Source organism: Pseudomassariella vexata, assembly GCF_002105095.1.
Source record: "Pseudomassariella vexata strain CBS 129021 chromosome Unknown BCR38scaffold_8, whole genome shotgun sequence".
Classification (NCBI taxonomy): domain Eukaryota; kingdom Fungi; phylum Ascomycota; class Sordariomycetes; order Amphisphaeriales; family Pseudomassariaceae; genus Pseudomassariella; species Pseudomassariella vexata.
In genome coordinates, this window is record NW_024467963.1 from 1,134,997 (window position 1) to 1,149,366 (window position 14,370).

A 14,370-nucleotide genomic window follows, 5' to 3' on the forward strand; every position below is an offset into this window, starting at 1 on the left:
CTTCGAGCTGCTGCTGCGAATTTGGGCCGTAACCTTTGTACCTGTACTGTGCTGCCACGCGCCGCACGCGCAGCTTGGTCCTCTTTTTCCTTCGGCTCGCATGCCGGCGTAGAGGGAGATGGCGGCTGCAACGACGTGGTGGTTGGTGGAAGGGGAGGCAAATTGGCGGACATGGGCTTGTGGCCGTACTGGGATCATCATTTCCCATGCACGCAACGGGTGAATCGGGGACGTCTGTCCATCCACGTCAAAGCAAGTTGCGACGCCGGCGCCGTCAAGATTTCCTCATCCGCTGTGCCGGATGTCCAGTCCGTGTGTGTCGCCCTCGATCGGTCTTCGTGCGACTCGAGACGGCATCAACAAGAGACGAACCACTGCAGGACGACAGTGGTTGCCAACTCGCCGGCTTGGTCTGGCTGGGGTCGGCTGGGACGACTGATGGCCGTCTCTGTTCCTGGTGCATCTACCACGCATGGGCCGATCTACGTCCGTCCGAAGAACCCATCGCTGGCATGATCGCATTTGCAGTTTGCAGCGTAGAGAGATGGTGCTTTTGTGCTGTACGGCCCAGGCCGTCCACCTATTCCAAGTGGTTGCAACCTGCGGCGCTTGCTTGCCCATAGCTTCTGGTGGCATTGCATGGCATGTCGTTGAACCTTGCAAGGATCGATCTGTGGCCCTCCTTCCTCATCCCACCACCTCGGGTTTGGAGCCAAGCGACGGTAATTAACATGTACATACGTGTAGTTGCCGTCGCATTTTTCTTTACTTCTCCTAGTGTGCTTGTACTTACTCTGGTCTGTGCTTCCATGCGCTTGGCCTTCATCTGGACCTAGGGTCAATCTGCAAGGCCTTCCTTGGCTGCTTGGTTTCGGGCTGTCGTTCACTATTCCATTCGAGGTGGTATCCTCACGATGGCGGCATCGGGCAAGCCTTATGCTAGCTGTCGAAAACCCGTGCCTAATAATATTATCCGGGTTCTGGCCACTTGTTGAAGCTCCAGTTTCTTCTGCATCCCTGTCCTCGATGGGACCGTACCCATGTTGCACTTCATCTTCGCCGCATTGCATGGGACGGTTCGTGGGCTGTACATGCTGAAGGAGGGCCTGCGAGTCGTGCGAACCGCTCAACGGCCCTGCTTGAACCAACTATAGCAGCCTTATTAAAGGCTTCCGTGACAAAAGTTGCAAAGATTTCCCCGTTGTATCGCCCAGCACGAGCAACCACCTATCGAACATAAAGTCCTTTCTCTGGACCTCAAGTCGTCTCGGGCGCAACTGGCTTTCAGTATTCACCAGAAATCGCTGCTAACCGCTGATAATCAAACCGCATGACAGAAATTCGCAACTTGTCCCGATCCCTGCGGTGAACGAATTTCCCCCCCTTGCCCCTCCCTCCCACCCCCCCCTGGGCCCTGGCTCCCCACTCCTCGAAGGCGTTCTGGGCACCCCCATGGCTGTAGATGATGACCCTGGTATCTACTTGCCGTGGCCTTATCTCACAGTCTTCCCCTGCTGTAACGGCTACCCAAAGGCGCCTATTCGAACTTCGGTACGGTGAGTTACCTACTTCGGTATCCTGGCCTAAGAGCCAAGGATTTGGCCACCGTGGTTGCTAGTGCTAATGGCTAGGCAGGACGAACACATCATTCCCACATGGATGGGTGCGTTAGTGGGCAGCCAATGCATTCGTCTCTTCTCTCTGACATTCGGTCTATTCCTGTACGGTTTCCCTCCCTACAGTAGCTTCCGACGGATCAGCTCTTATTGCGTTTTCACCGTCTTCCTGGGACACTGGAGATCGGCTTTGTGAAGAGGTCAAAACCCGCCAAAGACGCAATCCGGTTCCTCAACACCGCGGTGCTCATATTGTTCCATAATTTATCATCTCAACCAATCTCAATACTGGATATCAAAAAACCAGAGCCAAACATATTGGACCAACCAATAGGCCTAGCCCCAAAGCCAAGAGTAGGTAACCTTTGTGCAATTTGCGGTCCAAGCTTGGTATAGCATACGGGGCTCTATCCTGGTACTAACGGACGGTTCCCGGGCTGTCACTCACTCTGGTCTACGTATCATCGACAGCAGGCTCGAGTGTTTACAGTAATTGTCCCGCGCCATCTTTACTGTGTATATCTCTACCTTGTGGTACTCCATACGGCCCAGTCTACTCCGTGGCCGCGGCCGAAAACCTGGGCTGCTGACGATCACTTTAAGATTGAACACTTAGAAGACTTAGGTCATCTCGGCCGGTGCCCTGATTGCAGCATTGCTCCCGGGATATACTCCAGTCTTCAGCGAGCGTCAAAGCCTAGTTGCGGAAGTCGAGGATCGCCATTCGTCATACCCCCGTGACAACAAGCAACCAAGGTGCTCTAGTTCCACACCGGACAGGGGATCTCGGATTCCGGTTGATCACCTGCACCTGCACCTTCTTTAAGTACGGCGTCCCTAATATCCAGTGCGGTCGGAGACGATCACCCGCCTTCTGACACGCATAGCACCCAATATCAGCCTCCCAAGGAACCCTTGGTCTTTATCTGCTCCCGGGACAGGCTACACATTTACGCAACAAAGCCCCCGCTATAACGTCCCGTCAGCAGGTCTCCGACTTTTCCTCGCCATCCGCTGCTTCGACCCTGTCGACACTTGACAGCGGACATACAGCCAGATACTTCGGAAAGGGGGGGGGCGCCGCCAGCATCAACCCACCAACCCCACATCCAGTTCAGATCCCGTGAACAATCCCCGTCCAAGTAGCCACACGTAGCAGAACTTGCGTGTGGCCTTGACATTGCTTCCGTCGCAGCTTAGCTCACCCGAGCACTACGGATCCGAGGTATTCGTACCAAGTACTGAGGGTCCATACAACGTAAATAAACGTGGTTGCCGCACCCCTTGGCTGTTTGGAATAGCGGCCCCGTCTATCACTCTGTCGCTCTAAGCCTTGTTGTGGAAAAGAGGGCTAGACAAGTCACCAACCGCCGCTAGTACCCTGGGTAGTTGCCTCACTGGTTTCCCTACATGATACCAGATCTTTTACCCAGAGCGCTTATTGGTCCGAAGGAAATTTCTGACTGGATGCTTGACTTGAGTCGAACCGGCTCTTTTACTGGAATCTCTCTTAACCCAGGGTCGATCTTTCAGGAGCGGCTTTGAATATAATACCCACTCGTCTGGTTACCCAGTCCGACAACCTCCGCCTCTGCCCTCTTCTTGTTGGAGCAAAGTCCATTCAGTCGGATTCTCTTATCGGCAGAAGCAACATCCTCGAACTTGTGCTGCCGCGTCCGACGGCCATTCAAAACATCAAACCGAAGACCACAAACAAGCCTTGCGACGAGCTGTTCAGATTTGGACAGGAGCCAATGGATCCCCCGCATCCTCTTCTCTTTCTAGCCTGACGCAGTTTTCGAACCCCATCGGCGCCAACGCGTCTATTTGTTGGGCATTCCCGTAGTCAGATCCCCAAGGATGAGTGACTACTATCAACAACAGTACCTGTCATCGGTGGCGGCGGGCGGGGAGCACCCTTCACCCAACCAACAAGATACCCACATGCATCCTCATCATGTCGCGATGCAATTGGGAGGCGGCGGCGGTGGCGGCGGGGCCGTGACCACGCCGTACCAGAACCTAGGGTATTTTGCCGGCTTCCCAGACCCCATCATGTTCCAACCTCCCAAATCCCAGAACGGCCGAAGTCGAAGAAAGTCTGCACCGGGGCTGGACCACGTCAAGCATCGGCGGACCCGGTCTGGCTGCTACACCTGTCGAAGTAGACGGGTAAAGGTGAGAATATGATGCAGTGCCTCTAGTTGTGTAACTTGCTAAGCTGCTGCCGCTCTAGTGTGACGAAGCCCATCCGGTTTGTGAGAGTAAGGAAATTGAACCCCTTGAAACTTTGGAACAAATCCCTGATGAAAGCCTACAGGATGTCGCAAAGGCAAAAGAGACTGCTTATATCCGGAACCGCAGGCAACGAAAGGCTCGGAGGCGACGGCGTCGTCCAATGAAGCTGCTGGCGGCACCCAAGCAAGCCCGGCTTCTTCGCCTGAGGTATACGACGAGGACAGCGAGAGAGAGACCAAATTGGAGCCGATCGCGGATGAAGAGGAGCCCGAAGACAGTTCGCCTCGAATGCTGCGATCTCTCGACTCACTCAGAAGGGCGAGCACAACTTCCGCTTTAAACCTGCCCAGGACAAGCACGCGGCACAGCTCAGAGACGCCTTCGCTAGACAAGAGTTACAAGAGCTCATCGCCATCAGTATCTACAGGGACAAGTGTGAGCTTCGCCATGCCTTTCCACGCCTCGGATCCATCCATCCCGTCCGCACCGTCCGACTGGTCACATCTGCCGCCAGACCTACGCTTCTACCTCGACTATTTCTACACCAACATGACGTACCATCATTACTGCGTCATCAACGACCCAGATGATTTCTTCCGAGTCTTTCTGCCGAGCGCCGCCGTTAAACCCGGCAACGAGGCTTTGCTCTACGCCCTCGTCGGTTTCTCGGCCTACCACCACGCAATCCAGGATCCGCATGGTGACGTCCAGGCATTCCTGCAATACCATAATAAAAGTGTTACATGTCTATTGAACTCGTTCAAGAAACGTGAAAAGCAACATACGGCGACGCTGCTTGCTATCTTGCAGCTCGCAACCATCGAGGTAAGCCTGCTAGCAGCACTGCTGTCAAACTACGGCCTAAGCTTTTACTGATTTGGAACTAGGAATACCTGGGCGACTGGGTGAATCTCATGGGCCATCAGAAAGCTGCGCTGCAGATTATGCTGCAGCTCCTCACGCCCCAGGCGGCCCTGCAGTCGCCTGTGATTCGCATGTTGTTGACTTGGTATGTTCGGTTCGACGTGTTTGTTGGAATGATGGGCGGCTTCGAGACAAGACTGCCCCGAGGTTGGTTCTCTGCAGCAGTAGAATACTACGAGAACCAAGTCACCACCGACGGCGATCACGTAAGCTGGAAGACGGAGGCGGCGTCTGCCACACTGCGTCTGATCTCTGTCGACATGTCGATCCTCTACGCAAGGGGAGGTCGAGGCGAGCTGTCTAGCGAAGAGTTTGCTACCGAGCACGACCATCTAACCGCACGGCTCTACGAGTGGCGAGACGATCTAGACCCTGCGCTGGTCGATCCGGCTTACCGCATAAACGAATTCGCGCATGCAAGACGGCTGGGTGAGGACGACATCGTCGACCCGTACGCTGCAGGCTACCTGTACGGGCATCCGTTATTCTCGACGACGCTGCTGCTTGCCGAATGGCATTCCATCACCATGATGCACAAGAGTCAGGAGGCCCTGGCATTGCAGCAGGAACCGTCGGCCGAGCTGAGGAATCTCGCATTCACAATTTGCCAGATCTTCGAGATGGTCCAAAAGTGGCCATTGACTCCCAAAGGCACCATAGTCATACTGCACGCGCCCTTGGCCATTGCCGCATTATTCGTTCCCCGAGACACGAAGCATCACATGTGGATGAGGCGGAAGTTTGCCTTGATCGAAAGGTTGGGGTAAGTCCTTCGAGTTCAAACCCCTACCCATCACCATTTAATCCTCCCGAGCCCTGGTGCCGTAAAGTCACTCCAGGTCGGGCGTGACGCGCCTTTGCAGAAGTTTGTACTTTAAGGATACAGCTAACAATGTGTGATTTGCTTCTGTAGGTATCTCTTCCCACTACCAATGCGGCGACGCATGGCCGAGTTATTCCAGGACCCGAGCTGTGTGCACTGGTGGCTTCCAAATGAAGAGGGACTCAGCCATGTTCTCCAAAGCACACGTGCCTTTGCCGATGAGCGTTCGGCCAACCCTGTTTCCGATCAAACGGAGAGCCTGCGGGAAATGAGTGCAATCTTCGCCAAAATGCGCTTCCACAACGATGACACACCCTCACCGATCGAACCGCCCAGCGGTGGCCCATTGCGAGGGAAAGCATAGCATATCATGATCTACGAGACGAGACAATCCCTGGCGAACCGCTGAAGGCGTAGCAATGGCTAGGCATAGGAGCTGGATGGCAGATGTCCCGATCGACTGCCGGCAAGGCTGTGCCACGGGCACATTGAGATTAACACAGCGTGGCAGAACACGTCGTTCGTCTCAGCACATGACACTGGCGACGCACTTGATTTCCACATTCGGGGTTGCGAGCATATCCGTCTTGAACGACCAGGGGGTTGGGACTTGGACGACATCAGGCGACGCGGCAAAAGCCGCCCGGACGGAATACTAGCCGAGATGCTGCAACCTGCAAGGTCTGCTGGCTGCGAACAGGTGGACCCCGACCTGGGGGCCCAGCGCGTGCGCGTGCGCGTCAAGTTCCAAAAACTCTTGTGTTCCCGGCTCGGCACGGGAAGAACTACATCAGGGGGGCACCGCCACGTTCTGACATCGGACGAACTGGGGGATTGCGGCACCCAGGTCCCAGACAAAGGCAAGAAAAAAAGGGGACGCGCGGGGGGCTCAGGCAGCCTGGGGTAGGTTAGGTAATCATGGAGGGCAGATCATTCATGCGACAACCTCAACTGCAAGATCTGCCCCTGGGTAACGCGAGGGGAGGCCAAGGCTTTTCCTGCGTGCGTGCGGGTGTAGGTGTAACAAGTCTACGTACAAGTTGCGTATTGTGTACGTTCACAAGCAGCTTCCAGAGTCGGGTTCGGGTACCACCTCGCCTACCTCGCTTCGGTCTCATAACCCACGGGCCGCATAACTCTGCAGCCTCGCTCGGATGGATTAATGACCCCAAGAAGCTCCTCCTCATCATGGCTTGGTTTCGTCGACGATTTCGACCAGTCCTGCAAATCCCCTGTAGCTTTCTTCATGATGGCGCTTCAAGACCTGCTTGGACCCAGAAGGACCTTACCGGCGTCGTCGACACCTTTTCAGCTGCCAGCACCAAAGGACTCATCAGACGCACCCGAGCTCTAATCTTCCTGCTTCGAGCATCCACCTCACTGCGGCCCACCCTCTTCCAATCAAAAGCGCACATCTCAATGAAGCACTCGGGAAAGATGTCGTTGAATGAGTACACTAATACTCACCACGATATCTATAAATATATATAAACGCATAATACACATTCTCCCCCTTCCCCCCTCCTCCCCTCTTCGTTCCGGAAAAACAGGCGTTGGTTCAGGATTTACATACACAAATACATCATGGGAAAGGCATCCATTCATCCATTCAATGGCACTTGGAAATTGGAATACAGAAAATTCAAAGGGGGGTTGGTTGACTCAACAAACAAGAAAGATACTGAAGTATCTGTTTGCATTGTCACGGCACAAAATCTCACACATATATACGTACATACCCATTTATATAGTCATTATATCAACGTGAACATTTCTCAACACATACCCAACTCTCCACATCGTGTAGTTAGTTCCCTTCACTTTGCTTATATCATAGCCCTAGACACTATTATAGACTTTATAATGACGTATCAAAGCTCCTGCTCTGTCTGTCTGCCTGCCCCTCGGGAATATGTTATTACAGTATACGACTCCCCTCTCCTCTCTCTCCCCTCTTTCGCTCTTCTCTTTTCCCGTGGCATGAGGGTATCCATCCATCCCTTTTCTATGCCCAATCAGCCCCTGATTCCTGGAACCAATCCCTCATTACCCGATCTCAAACCCCTCGTCCTCTACAGAGTCTGGTGATGGCCTTATTTACGCCTCGCTCAAAAGTGGGCTCGCCGTTCTCGTCCCCAAGTATCCGAATACGAGATCTCGGTTGGCCGTCTCCCGTATCTTCGGCGCGTGGGCCTAACGCTCGGCCCCACGTCTGCATCGCCATCTTCTTGATCCTCCTCCATGGATAGCAACTTATCTAGCCTAGACATCGCTTCGCTCTACGGATCGGTGCCAGACGGGGTTTCCTTGTTTGTTTCTTTCTCTTTCTGCTGCTCCTTCGCCTTCTGATTATCCTCGGTGGTGGGTGCTTTGCTACTCTTTACCTCGTCGGCCGTGCTGTCTCCTGTGGCTTCTGCACCGCTTGCGGATGAGGGTTCTTCCTGGTTCGCCGTTGCTGGGGCAAGTATATCGGCGCTCTCCGTCGGGTTCTCCCCTTTCTCTGGTTCAGTATACGTTTCGTGCTCGAGTGCAGGGACTTCTCCGCCATCCAGCGAGTTCTCCTTCGTAAGTTTCTCGCCCTGTCCATCGACAGGTGCGTCATCTTCCACAGGTACATCTTGCACGTCGACTACCACACTCCGCGTTGTCCAAGGATCCTCGCCGTGTTCAGGAGGTGGCGGCACCTCTGTCGGAGCATTGCTGGGCTTCTCATCCTTGTATTCGCCTTCCACGAGGACGGAGACCTCGACCTCGGATTCCTCCTCGACCGTCTCGGGCGCAGTGATGTGAATGCCTTTGAGTTTCTTGGCCATCTCGGAAGAATCATCTTCCCGTTCTTCAATGACGGTCGTCACAGCGCTCCCCACGGACGGACGACTGGAGTGTCGCGCTGTGTTGGACCGTCTGGCCATCATGCTATGGTGATCCTCTTCGTGTCCCGCGCCTTCGCTCTCCCGCGCGGGAGGTTTCGCAATCTGCGTCACTTTGGGCTGGCTGTCGTCCTTCTCCGACGTTGCGGGCTCGAGGCCTTCGGCTTCAGGTGGGAGCTTATAGTTCTCCTGGGGCAAAAGGTCGTACAGGTCACACACGGTCTTGAAGAAGACGTAGAGCCCCGTTTGGGCCTCGACGGACCAGAAGACGCCGCGGTGCTGGAACCAGGCGTGGGCGAATATGCGGTGCAGGCGGCGGAAGACGTTGACGAGGTTCTTCTGGACGGCGTTCTTGTCGTGGCCCTCGTGCAGGACGACGAAGCGGCTCGGGAAGATCTTGGGGTTAGTCACGACGCCGGCAGCCCAGTCGAGCGTGTGGCAGCAGTAGTCGATGGCACAGCAGCTCTTGGGCTGGTCGTGGACGGCGCACAGGAACTGCCACTCAGAGGCGCGCATCTCGGGGCATGTGGCCTGGGAGCAGGCGGGCGTGTCGAAGAGGAAGCCGACGATCAGGCTATTGCACTGGGCGATGAGGAAGCGGCAGAGCTCGTAGAGCCAGAGGGTACGGTCGATGCCGGGGGGAGGGGTGGCGAGCTGGACGGCCGTCTGGCGCGAGATGGGCAGGGTGTTTTGGGCGCTGAGGTGATAGTGGAGAGCGGCAAGATGTTCCTGTAGCTGGAAGGCCGAGTCGAGCTCGTTGAGAGGCACCAGCGGCGGTCCAGCAGCCATGTGCTCGGCTTTGGTGCCTGGGTGGATGCGCCGTTTGGCATTCGCGTCGGCCATATTCTGCTCCATCTGCTGTGCTTGGCGGTTAGCTGTCGCACCCAGTCCTGGCGACTTGGGCCCTATCTGGATCTCGGCTGGTGGTGGTGGACTGGGAAGTCGCGGCGAGCTTGATGGCATCGACATGTTTGCGACGGGTGCGTGAGGCCCGAGCCTCAAGTCGATTCGAGATGCCGACTGCGAGGAGTCGTCGGTTTTCGGCGGCGGCGGCGGCGGGGGCGTCGTGTTATTAACTTTCAGGAGCGAGGCGGCTAGAAGGAGAAGACTTGAGCTAGTTCGGATTGACAAGATAACCTCGGACTCCGTCAGCAGCAGCAACTGCGCTGTAGCGCACAGGCCGTTTAGCTGACCCCACATAAAATCTGGGGATGCACTAACAGTTATCCAGGGCGTAATGAGCAAGACGAGCTTTTTAACATAGTCTCATCAAATACATTCACCTCTAATCGATCGCCAAGGTCAGGTGTACAGTATTTAGGTAACCAAGTCACTGAAAATTTGATCTCTGTTCAAGAAATGGACATCGACGACGAAGCACCGCCTGACCTGGTGGAAACAACGCCAGCCGTTGCAGATGAGGAGAACCCAGCAATGAAAGTGCCCATCACCATTGTTACGGGTATGTATTGCTCGAAGCCGCACAGACAGGGTAATCCATGGATGGATGCGAGGACTGAATTGAGGGCTAGGCTACCTTGGTGCTGGCAAGACCACGTTGCTGAATTACATCTTAACTGCCCAGCATGGCAAGAAAATTGCGGTCATTATGAATGAATTTGGCGATTGTATGTCGAAATCTCCACGTATCTGTTCGTCTTTCCTTTCTCACATCGAAAAATGCAGCTCTTGATATTGAGAAGTCCCTCACGGTGAATAAGGGCGACGAAAAGGTCGAGGAATGGCTTGAGGTCGGCAACGGTTGTATCTGCTGCTCAGTCAAGTACCACACACCCAGCCGAATCCTGGACGCATTTTCTAACATGCTCATAGAGATGCCGGGGTAAACGCTATAGAGAGTCTGATGGAGAAGAAGGGGGCGTTTGATTACATTCTCCTCGAGACGACAGGCCTCGCAGATCCGGGCAACTTGGCTCCCCTATTCTGGGTTGACGATGGCCTTGGAAGCACCATCTACCTCGACGGTATCGTTGCCCTGGTCGATGCCAAGAATATTCTGCGGAATCTAGATGATCCCTCGGGCAAGGTTGAAGGGCATGTTGATCATAGCCATGGTCCGCTCGTGACAACTGCTCATGTTCAGATTTCACACGCCGACGTGATAGTCATCAACAAGTGCGATCTTGTCGATGCTGCAGAACTCGACCAAGTCAAGTCGCGCATACAAGCCATCAACGGATTGGCCAAAATTCACGTAACAAGCCAAAGTGAAGTGCCCCAGCTGGAAGGACTCCTTCTGGACCTCCACGCCTATGATCAGGTTGATACCTTGGACACGGCGGACAAGGGTCACAGTCATCTCGACTCTGTGCGTGAAGCCTCATCAAGAGCCATGGGGAAGAAAATGCTGACATTTGGTGTAGACCATTTCCACCTTCGCAATCAACGTGCCGCCGCTCGATTCAGATCAGCTCGCAAAGGTTGATGGTTGGTTGCGATCGATTTTGTGGGAGAGTCTGGTGCCGGGCGTGGGGACGAATGAGACGAAAGAGGTTGAAATCCATCGTCTGAAGGCACGCCTGGTCTTCAAAAATGGAGATATAAAGATGGTCCAAGGCGTTCGGGAGATATTTGAGATTTTCGACAGTCCGAAGTCTTCTGCTGAGGATGGGACTTCGGTATCGGGAAAGATTGTCCTCATTGGCAGAGAGGTCCAGGGAGTTGACCTTGAGCGCAGCTTCCTGTGTGCAATTGGACAATAGCAACCTGGAAGCATGAGACCTGCGCAAAGATGCTGTAGCTTCTCGCAAATCCAAATGAATGCAAGAAACCGGCAAACGCAGCGTTGTACGAAGAAGCACCGTTCGTAGAAACAGTTCGAGGCCACTGGATGGATACAACGTCGGCGATACCTCGAAGTACTCGCTCACTCCACTGAAATTTATTGAATGTGGAGAGATCTTTGTTAGAAGCTGGCACGGACCAGGCAAACGCGAGGTTCGCCTTATTGAAAGCACTAGCGCATACGACCCTGGCCTGTAGTCTAAAACTTGCCTGCGACCGCGAAGCTTCACTACATACAATCCCAACTCGCTCTAGGAATAAATTCGAGACATCATCACCGCCCGGCGCAGTCCTCCCACATCGGACCCATGAGCTCACGGCGAGCCATCGAAACCAGCTGTGAAAAACCCCAAAATCCGTCATGAATCGACCAGGTAGTGCTCACCTTCTTCTCGAGGCCTCGCGTGCCCCGCTGTGTGCCTTCCACCAACCCGACGGCTGTGTCTCCTCGCGCATATCCCTCGACGTCCGCTCCCTTCTTCTCGATGCTGTCTATGTGCAGCTCAAGGCTATGCGACTGCCGGCTGCGGCCATTGGGACTGGGGGAGACATGGGACCGGCTTGGCTGGCCTCGTCTCGCCTCAACCCCGGCACCCTGGCCCCCAACTGGACTGTCTCTCTTGCGTGATCTGGGCATATAGATGAGGATGTCGAGGGAGTCGTGCAGTCGTAATCGCTATGAAATAAATATTTGCTTGAACGGATACGTCTAGATTGTGTTCGGCCAGCGCTAATCGTTGCGATGATCCCAGGTGCCGTACCACAAACCCTTCGAGGGATGCCGACTCCATTCGGAGCTCAACAACAGCAACAACAACCTCCACAGCCAGGTAGATCAGTGACAAGTCGATTACCCAACGGCAAATTAGGTACGGGAAAATGGAAGGTCCCCTGTTGCCGCAGCTTGAGCAAAGACTGATGTAGTACGTGGTGAATACAGCGAATAATGGAAGTGGGTGGGTGTTTGGAGGTGGTGTCCCCATGAGCGGTGGAGGACTTCAAAATCCAGCAAGACAACTAGGAGTAGGAGGAGGAGGAGGAGGCGGAGGAGGCGGAGGAAACCTCAGTTTCGCTCAAAGCCTGAGTGGTTCGCAACCAGCAACACCTCTCGATTTATCGTAGGTTCCCAACATTTCCGTCACCTCCCTCAGCACCCCTCGCTTCAAATACACACACTTGGACGGATGAGCGCAGTTCTTCCCCCCACCCCAATTCCCTTTGATCCTCGTCGACCCAAAGCGGGTCTTGGCCTGGATCACCACCTCCACTGCCATTCATCATGGCGCCCGATAAGGACGGAGGGAACGCGCGACCAATGTTGAAGAAGAAAATTCGACTTGTCAACCGTCAAAAGATGAAGGATCAACGATCCTCTGATTCCGAGCAGGCCTCTCATGATCCCTCCGATGGCCTGCCCTATGCGCATATTCTGAAGCGGTACCTTCCCTGATAACCCTGGGGTCTTCTTGTTCCATTAGCACCTGCACTTTAATTTGCACGTAGCCACTGCCCATGTGGCGGCACCCTTCATCATCTCAACTTTGTGCCAACAACATTCGTCGCACTTTCATACCAACCTGTCTTCGGTCACCAGCTAACGTCTTTCTAGCGAGTTCCCATCACTGTCAAACAACGCTCAACTCTCCTCAGCAGGCCAATCATCCTTGTGGTCGATAACAGGAAGCAGAGGCATGGCGCCCATACAGAGAAACCAGCCCACTCCATCCTCCCAACAGGGCCAACAGGATGATTTCTCATCCGCTTCGCGTCTCACCTCGAATCAGGGCTCATTTCGATTTGGCCAAGGAAGCGTGGGTCAGGCATCGCAACCGCAGCCGGGGAGCATTGACGACTTCCCACCGCTAAATAACAATGACTTTCGAAATGGCACCGGTGACATTGGACAGGAACGCGCATCGGCTTTAATGTCCGTCTTCAATGCCCAAGGAAGCCCCGCCCCGACGTCTCTGCAAGGCCGAACCGGCAACGGTTTGCTTAATGCTTTGTCGGCAAACACTCGAACAACCGAGGTGCGGTCACCTGAATCTGCGACACCTGGTTAGTCCATACCTCTCTACTTATTTTCTGTTTACCAATTCAGCTTTAGGATCTTCGCGACCCCTGGATGTGAGAAGCGCAATTGGAGAAGAGCCCCGGCAGAAGCCGCCCGGCTTCGAGAATCTGACTGCACAATCGTCTGCACAAGATAGTCCCGTGCAATCTACCGACGGGCGGAATCCTCTGGGTGCTGTTGGCAACGACGCGCCTGTCAGCAAAGCGAACCCTGGCACGGAGGAAAAGGAAGGTCAGCCGACAACAGTTCATGATCCCTTGGCCGGCATGGCACCCATCGACAAGTGGGGCCTGAAGGGACTGAGAACGCTTATGAATAATTACCCGGATTACAATGCCGCGGTGACGGGTGTGGATCCGACGCAATTCGGACTGAATATGCAGTCTCCTGAGTACGTTTTGCTGTCTTAGTTTGATGTTCTTTGCTAATGTAGCACCCAGACCGATATCGACCCAGGTTTACTCTGTGGTCAATGATGCACCTCCACGACCTGCCATCCCTAACTTCCGTCTTCCCGAGTGCTATAACGTGACCAACGTGCAGCCTTTAGAGAACAAAATATCGAGTTTCAATGAGGAGACTTTGATGTGGATGTTCTACAGCTGCCCAGGCGACATGAAGCAGCACATGGCAGCGATGGAACTGTGAGGATCCACTGACCACACGTCCGGCAAGTTTATACTGACGTTGATAGGAACAACCGCAACTGGAGGTGGCACAAGAAGATTCAGGTCTGGCTTACGAAGGATGACCTGATGACGCCGCGCCCCCTCAGCCATACCCACGAAGAAGGCTACTACATCATCTGGGATACCAACAACTGGCGGAAGGATCGTGTAAGTTGTCTTTGAGACATAACTGGGACCAACTTGATGAGTCGACTAACAAGCCCCCAGCGGCAAATGATATTGCACTATGCAGATCTGGAAACGCTCAACCAAGGAGCTGCTGCGTGATGAAGCCAAAAGGGAATCGAGACTTGTCTGCATGGGATATGCAGCACAAACAGCGGCGTTTCGT

General features: G+C 54.3%; 5 protein-coding genes across 5 annotated transcripts; 3 read left to right on the top strand and 2 right to left on the bottom strand.

Moving 5' to 3' along the window:
• Nucleotides 1–171: 171 nt before the first annotated feature.
• BCR38DRAFT_516363 (uncharacterized protein) lies at nt 172–1,177 on the bottom strand. Its single transcript, XM_040865096.1, has one exon. It carries the CDS (start codon nt 1,068–1,070, stop codon nt 483–485), a length of 588 nt encoding a protein of 195 aa, XP_040714903.1. The 5' UTR covers nt 1,071–1,177; the 3' UTR covers nt 172–482.
• Nucleotides 1,178–3,581: 2,404 nt separating this feature from the next.
• BCR38DRAFT_344223 (uncharacterized protein) lies at nt 3,582–5,965 on the top strand (the record flags this gene model as incomplete). The annotated part of the gene is made up of 5 exons (XM_040856086.1): nt 3,582–3,794; nt 3,853–3,880; nt 3,937–4,679; nt 4,742–5,541; nt 5,692–5,965. The coding sequence occupies 5 exons, from the start codon at nt 3,582–3,584 to the stop codon at nt 5,963–5,965; spliced, it is 2,058 nt and encodes a 685-aa protein (XP_040714904.1).
• A 277-nt stretch (nt 5,966–6,242) lies between these two features.
• BCR38DRAFT_225349 (uncharacterized protein) lies at nt 6,243–7,266 on the top strand. Its single transcript, XM_040854280.1, has one exon. The coding sequence runs from the start codon at nt 6,520–6,522 to the stop codon at nt 7,090–7,092; it is 573 nt and encodes a 190-aa protein (XP_040714905.1). The 5' UTR covers nt 6,243–6,519; the 3' UTR covers nt 7,093–7,266.
• Nucleotides 7,267–8,408: 1,142 nt separating this feature from the next.
• Nucleotides 8,409–9,440, bottom strand: BCR38DRAFT_345161 (Mob1/phocein; the record flags this gene model as incomplete). The annotated part of the gene is made up of 1 exon (XM_040856161.1): nt 8,409–9,440. A coding segment is annotated over one exon (1,032 nt), but the record flags the coding sequence as incomplete, so codon positions are not given.
• Nucleotides 9,441–9,830: 390 nt separating this feature from the next.
• On the top strand, nt 9,831–14,306 carry BCR38DRAFT_458448 (CobW/HypB/UreG, nucleotide-binding domain-containing protein; the record flags this gene model as incomplete). Its single annotated transcript, XM_040862162.1, has 12 exons — nt 9,831–9,933; nt 10,004–10,099; nt 10,158–10,254; nt 10,305–10,800; nt 10,856–11,078; nt 12,029–12,145; nt 12,217–12,394; nt 12,886–13,334; nt 13,483–13,741; nt 13,791–13,994; nt 14,045–14,186; nt 14,247–14,306. 12 exons carry the CDS (start codon nt 9,831–9,833, stop codon nt 14,304–14,306), a joined length of 2,424 nt encoding a protein of 807 aa, XP_040714907.1.
• Nucleotides 14,307–14,370: the final 64 nt, after the last annotated feature.

What these genes read in the sequence shown, in the direction of transcription:
- BCR38DRAFT_516363 (XM_040865096.1), bottom strand. Translation starts at nt 1,070, where the DNA reads ATGCAATGCGGCGAAGATGAAGTGCAACATGGGTACGGTCCCATCGAG.
- BCR38DRAFT_225349 (XM_040854280.1), top strand. Translation starts at nt 6,520, where the DNA reads ATGGAGGGCAGATCATTCATGCGACAACCTCAACTGCAAGATCTGCCC.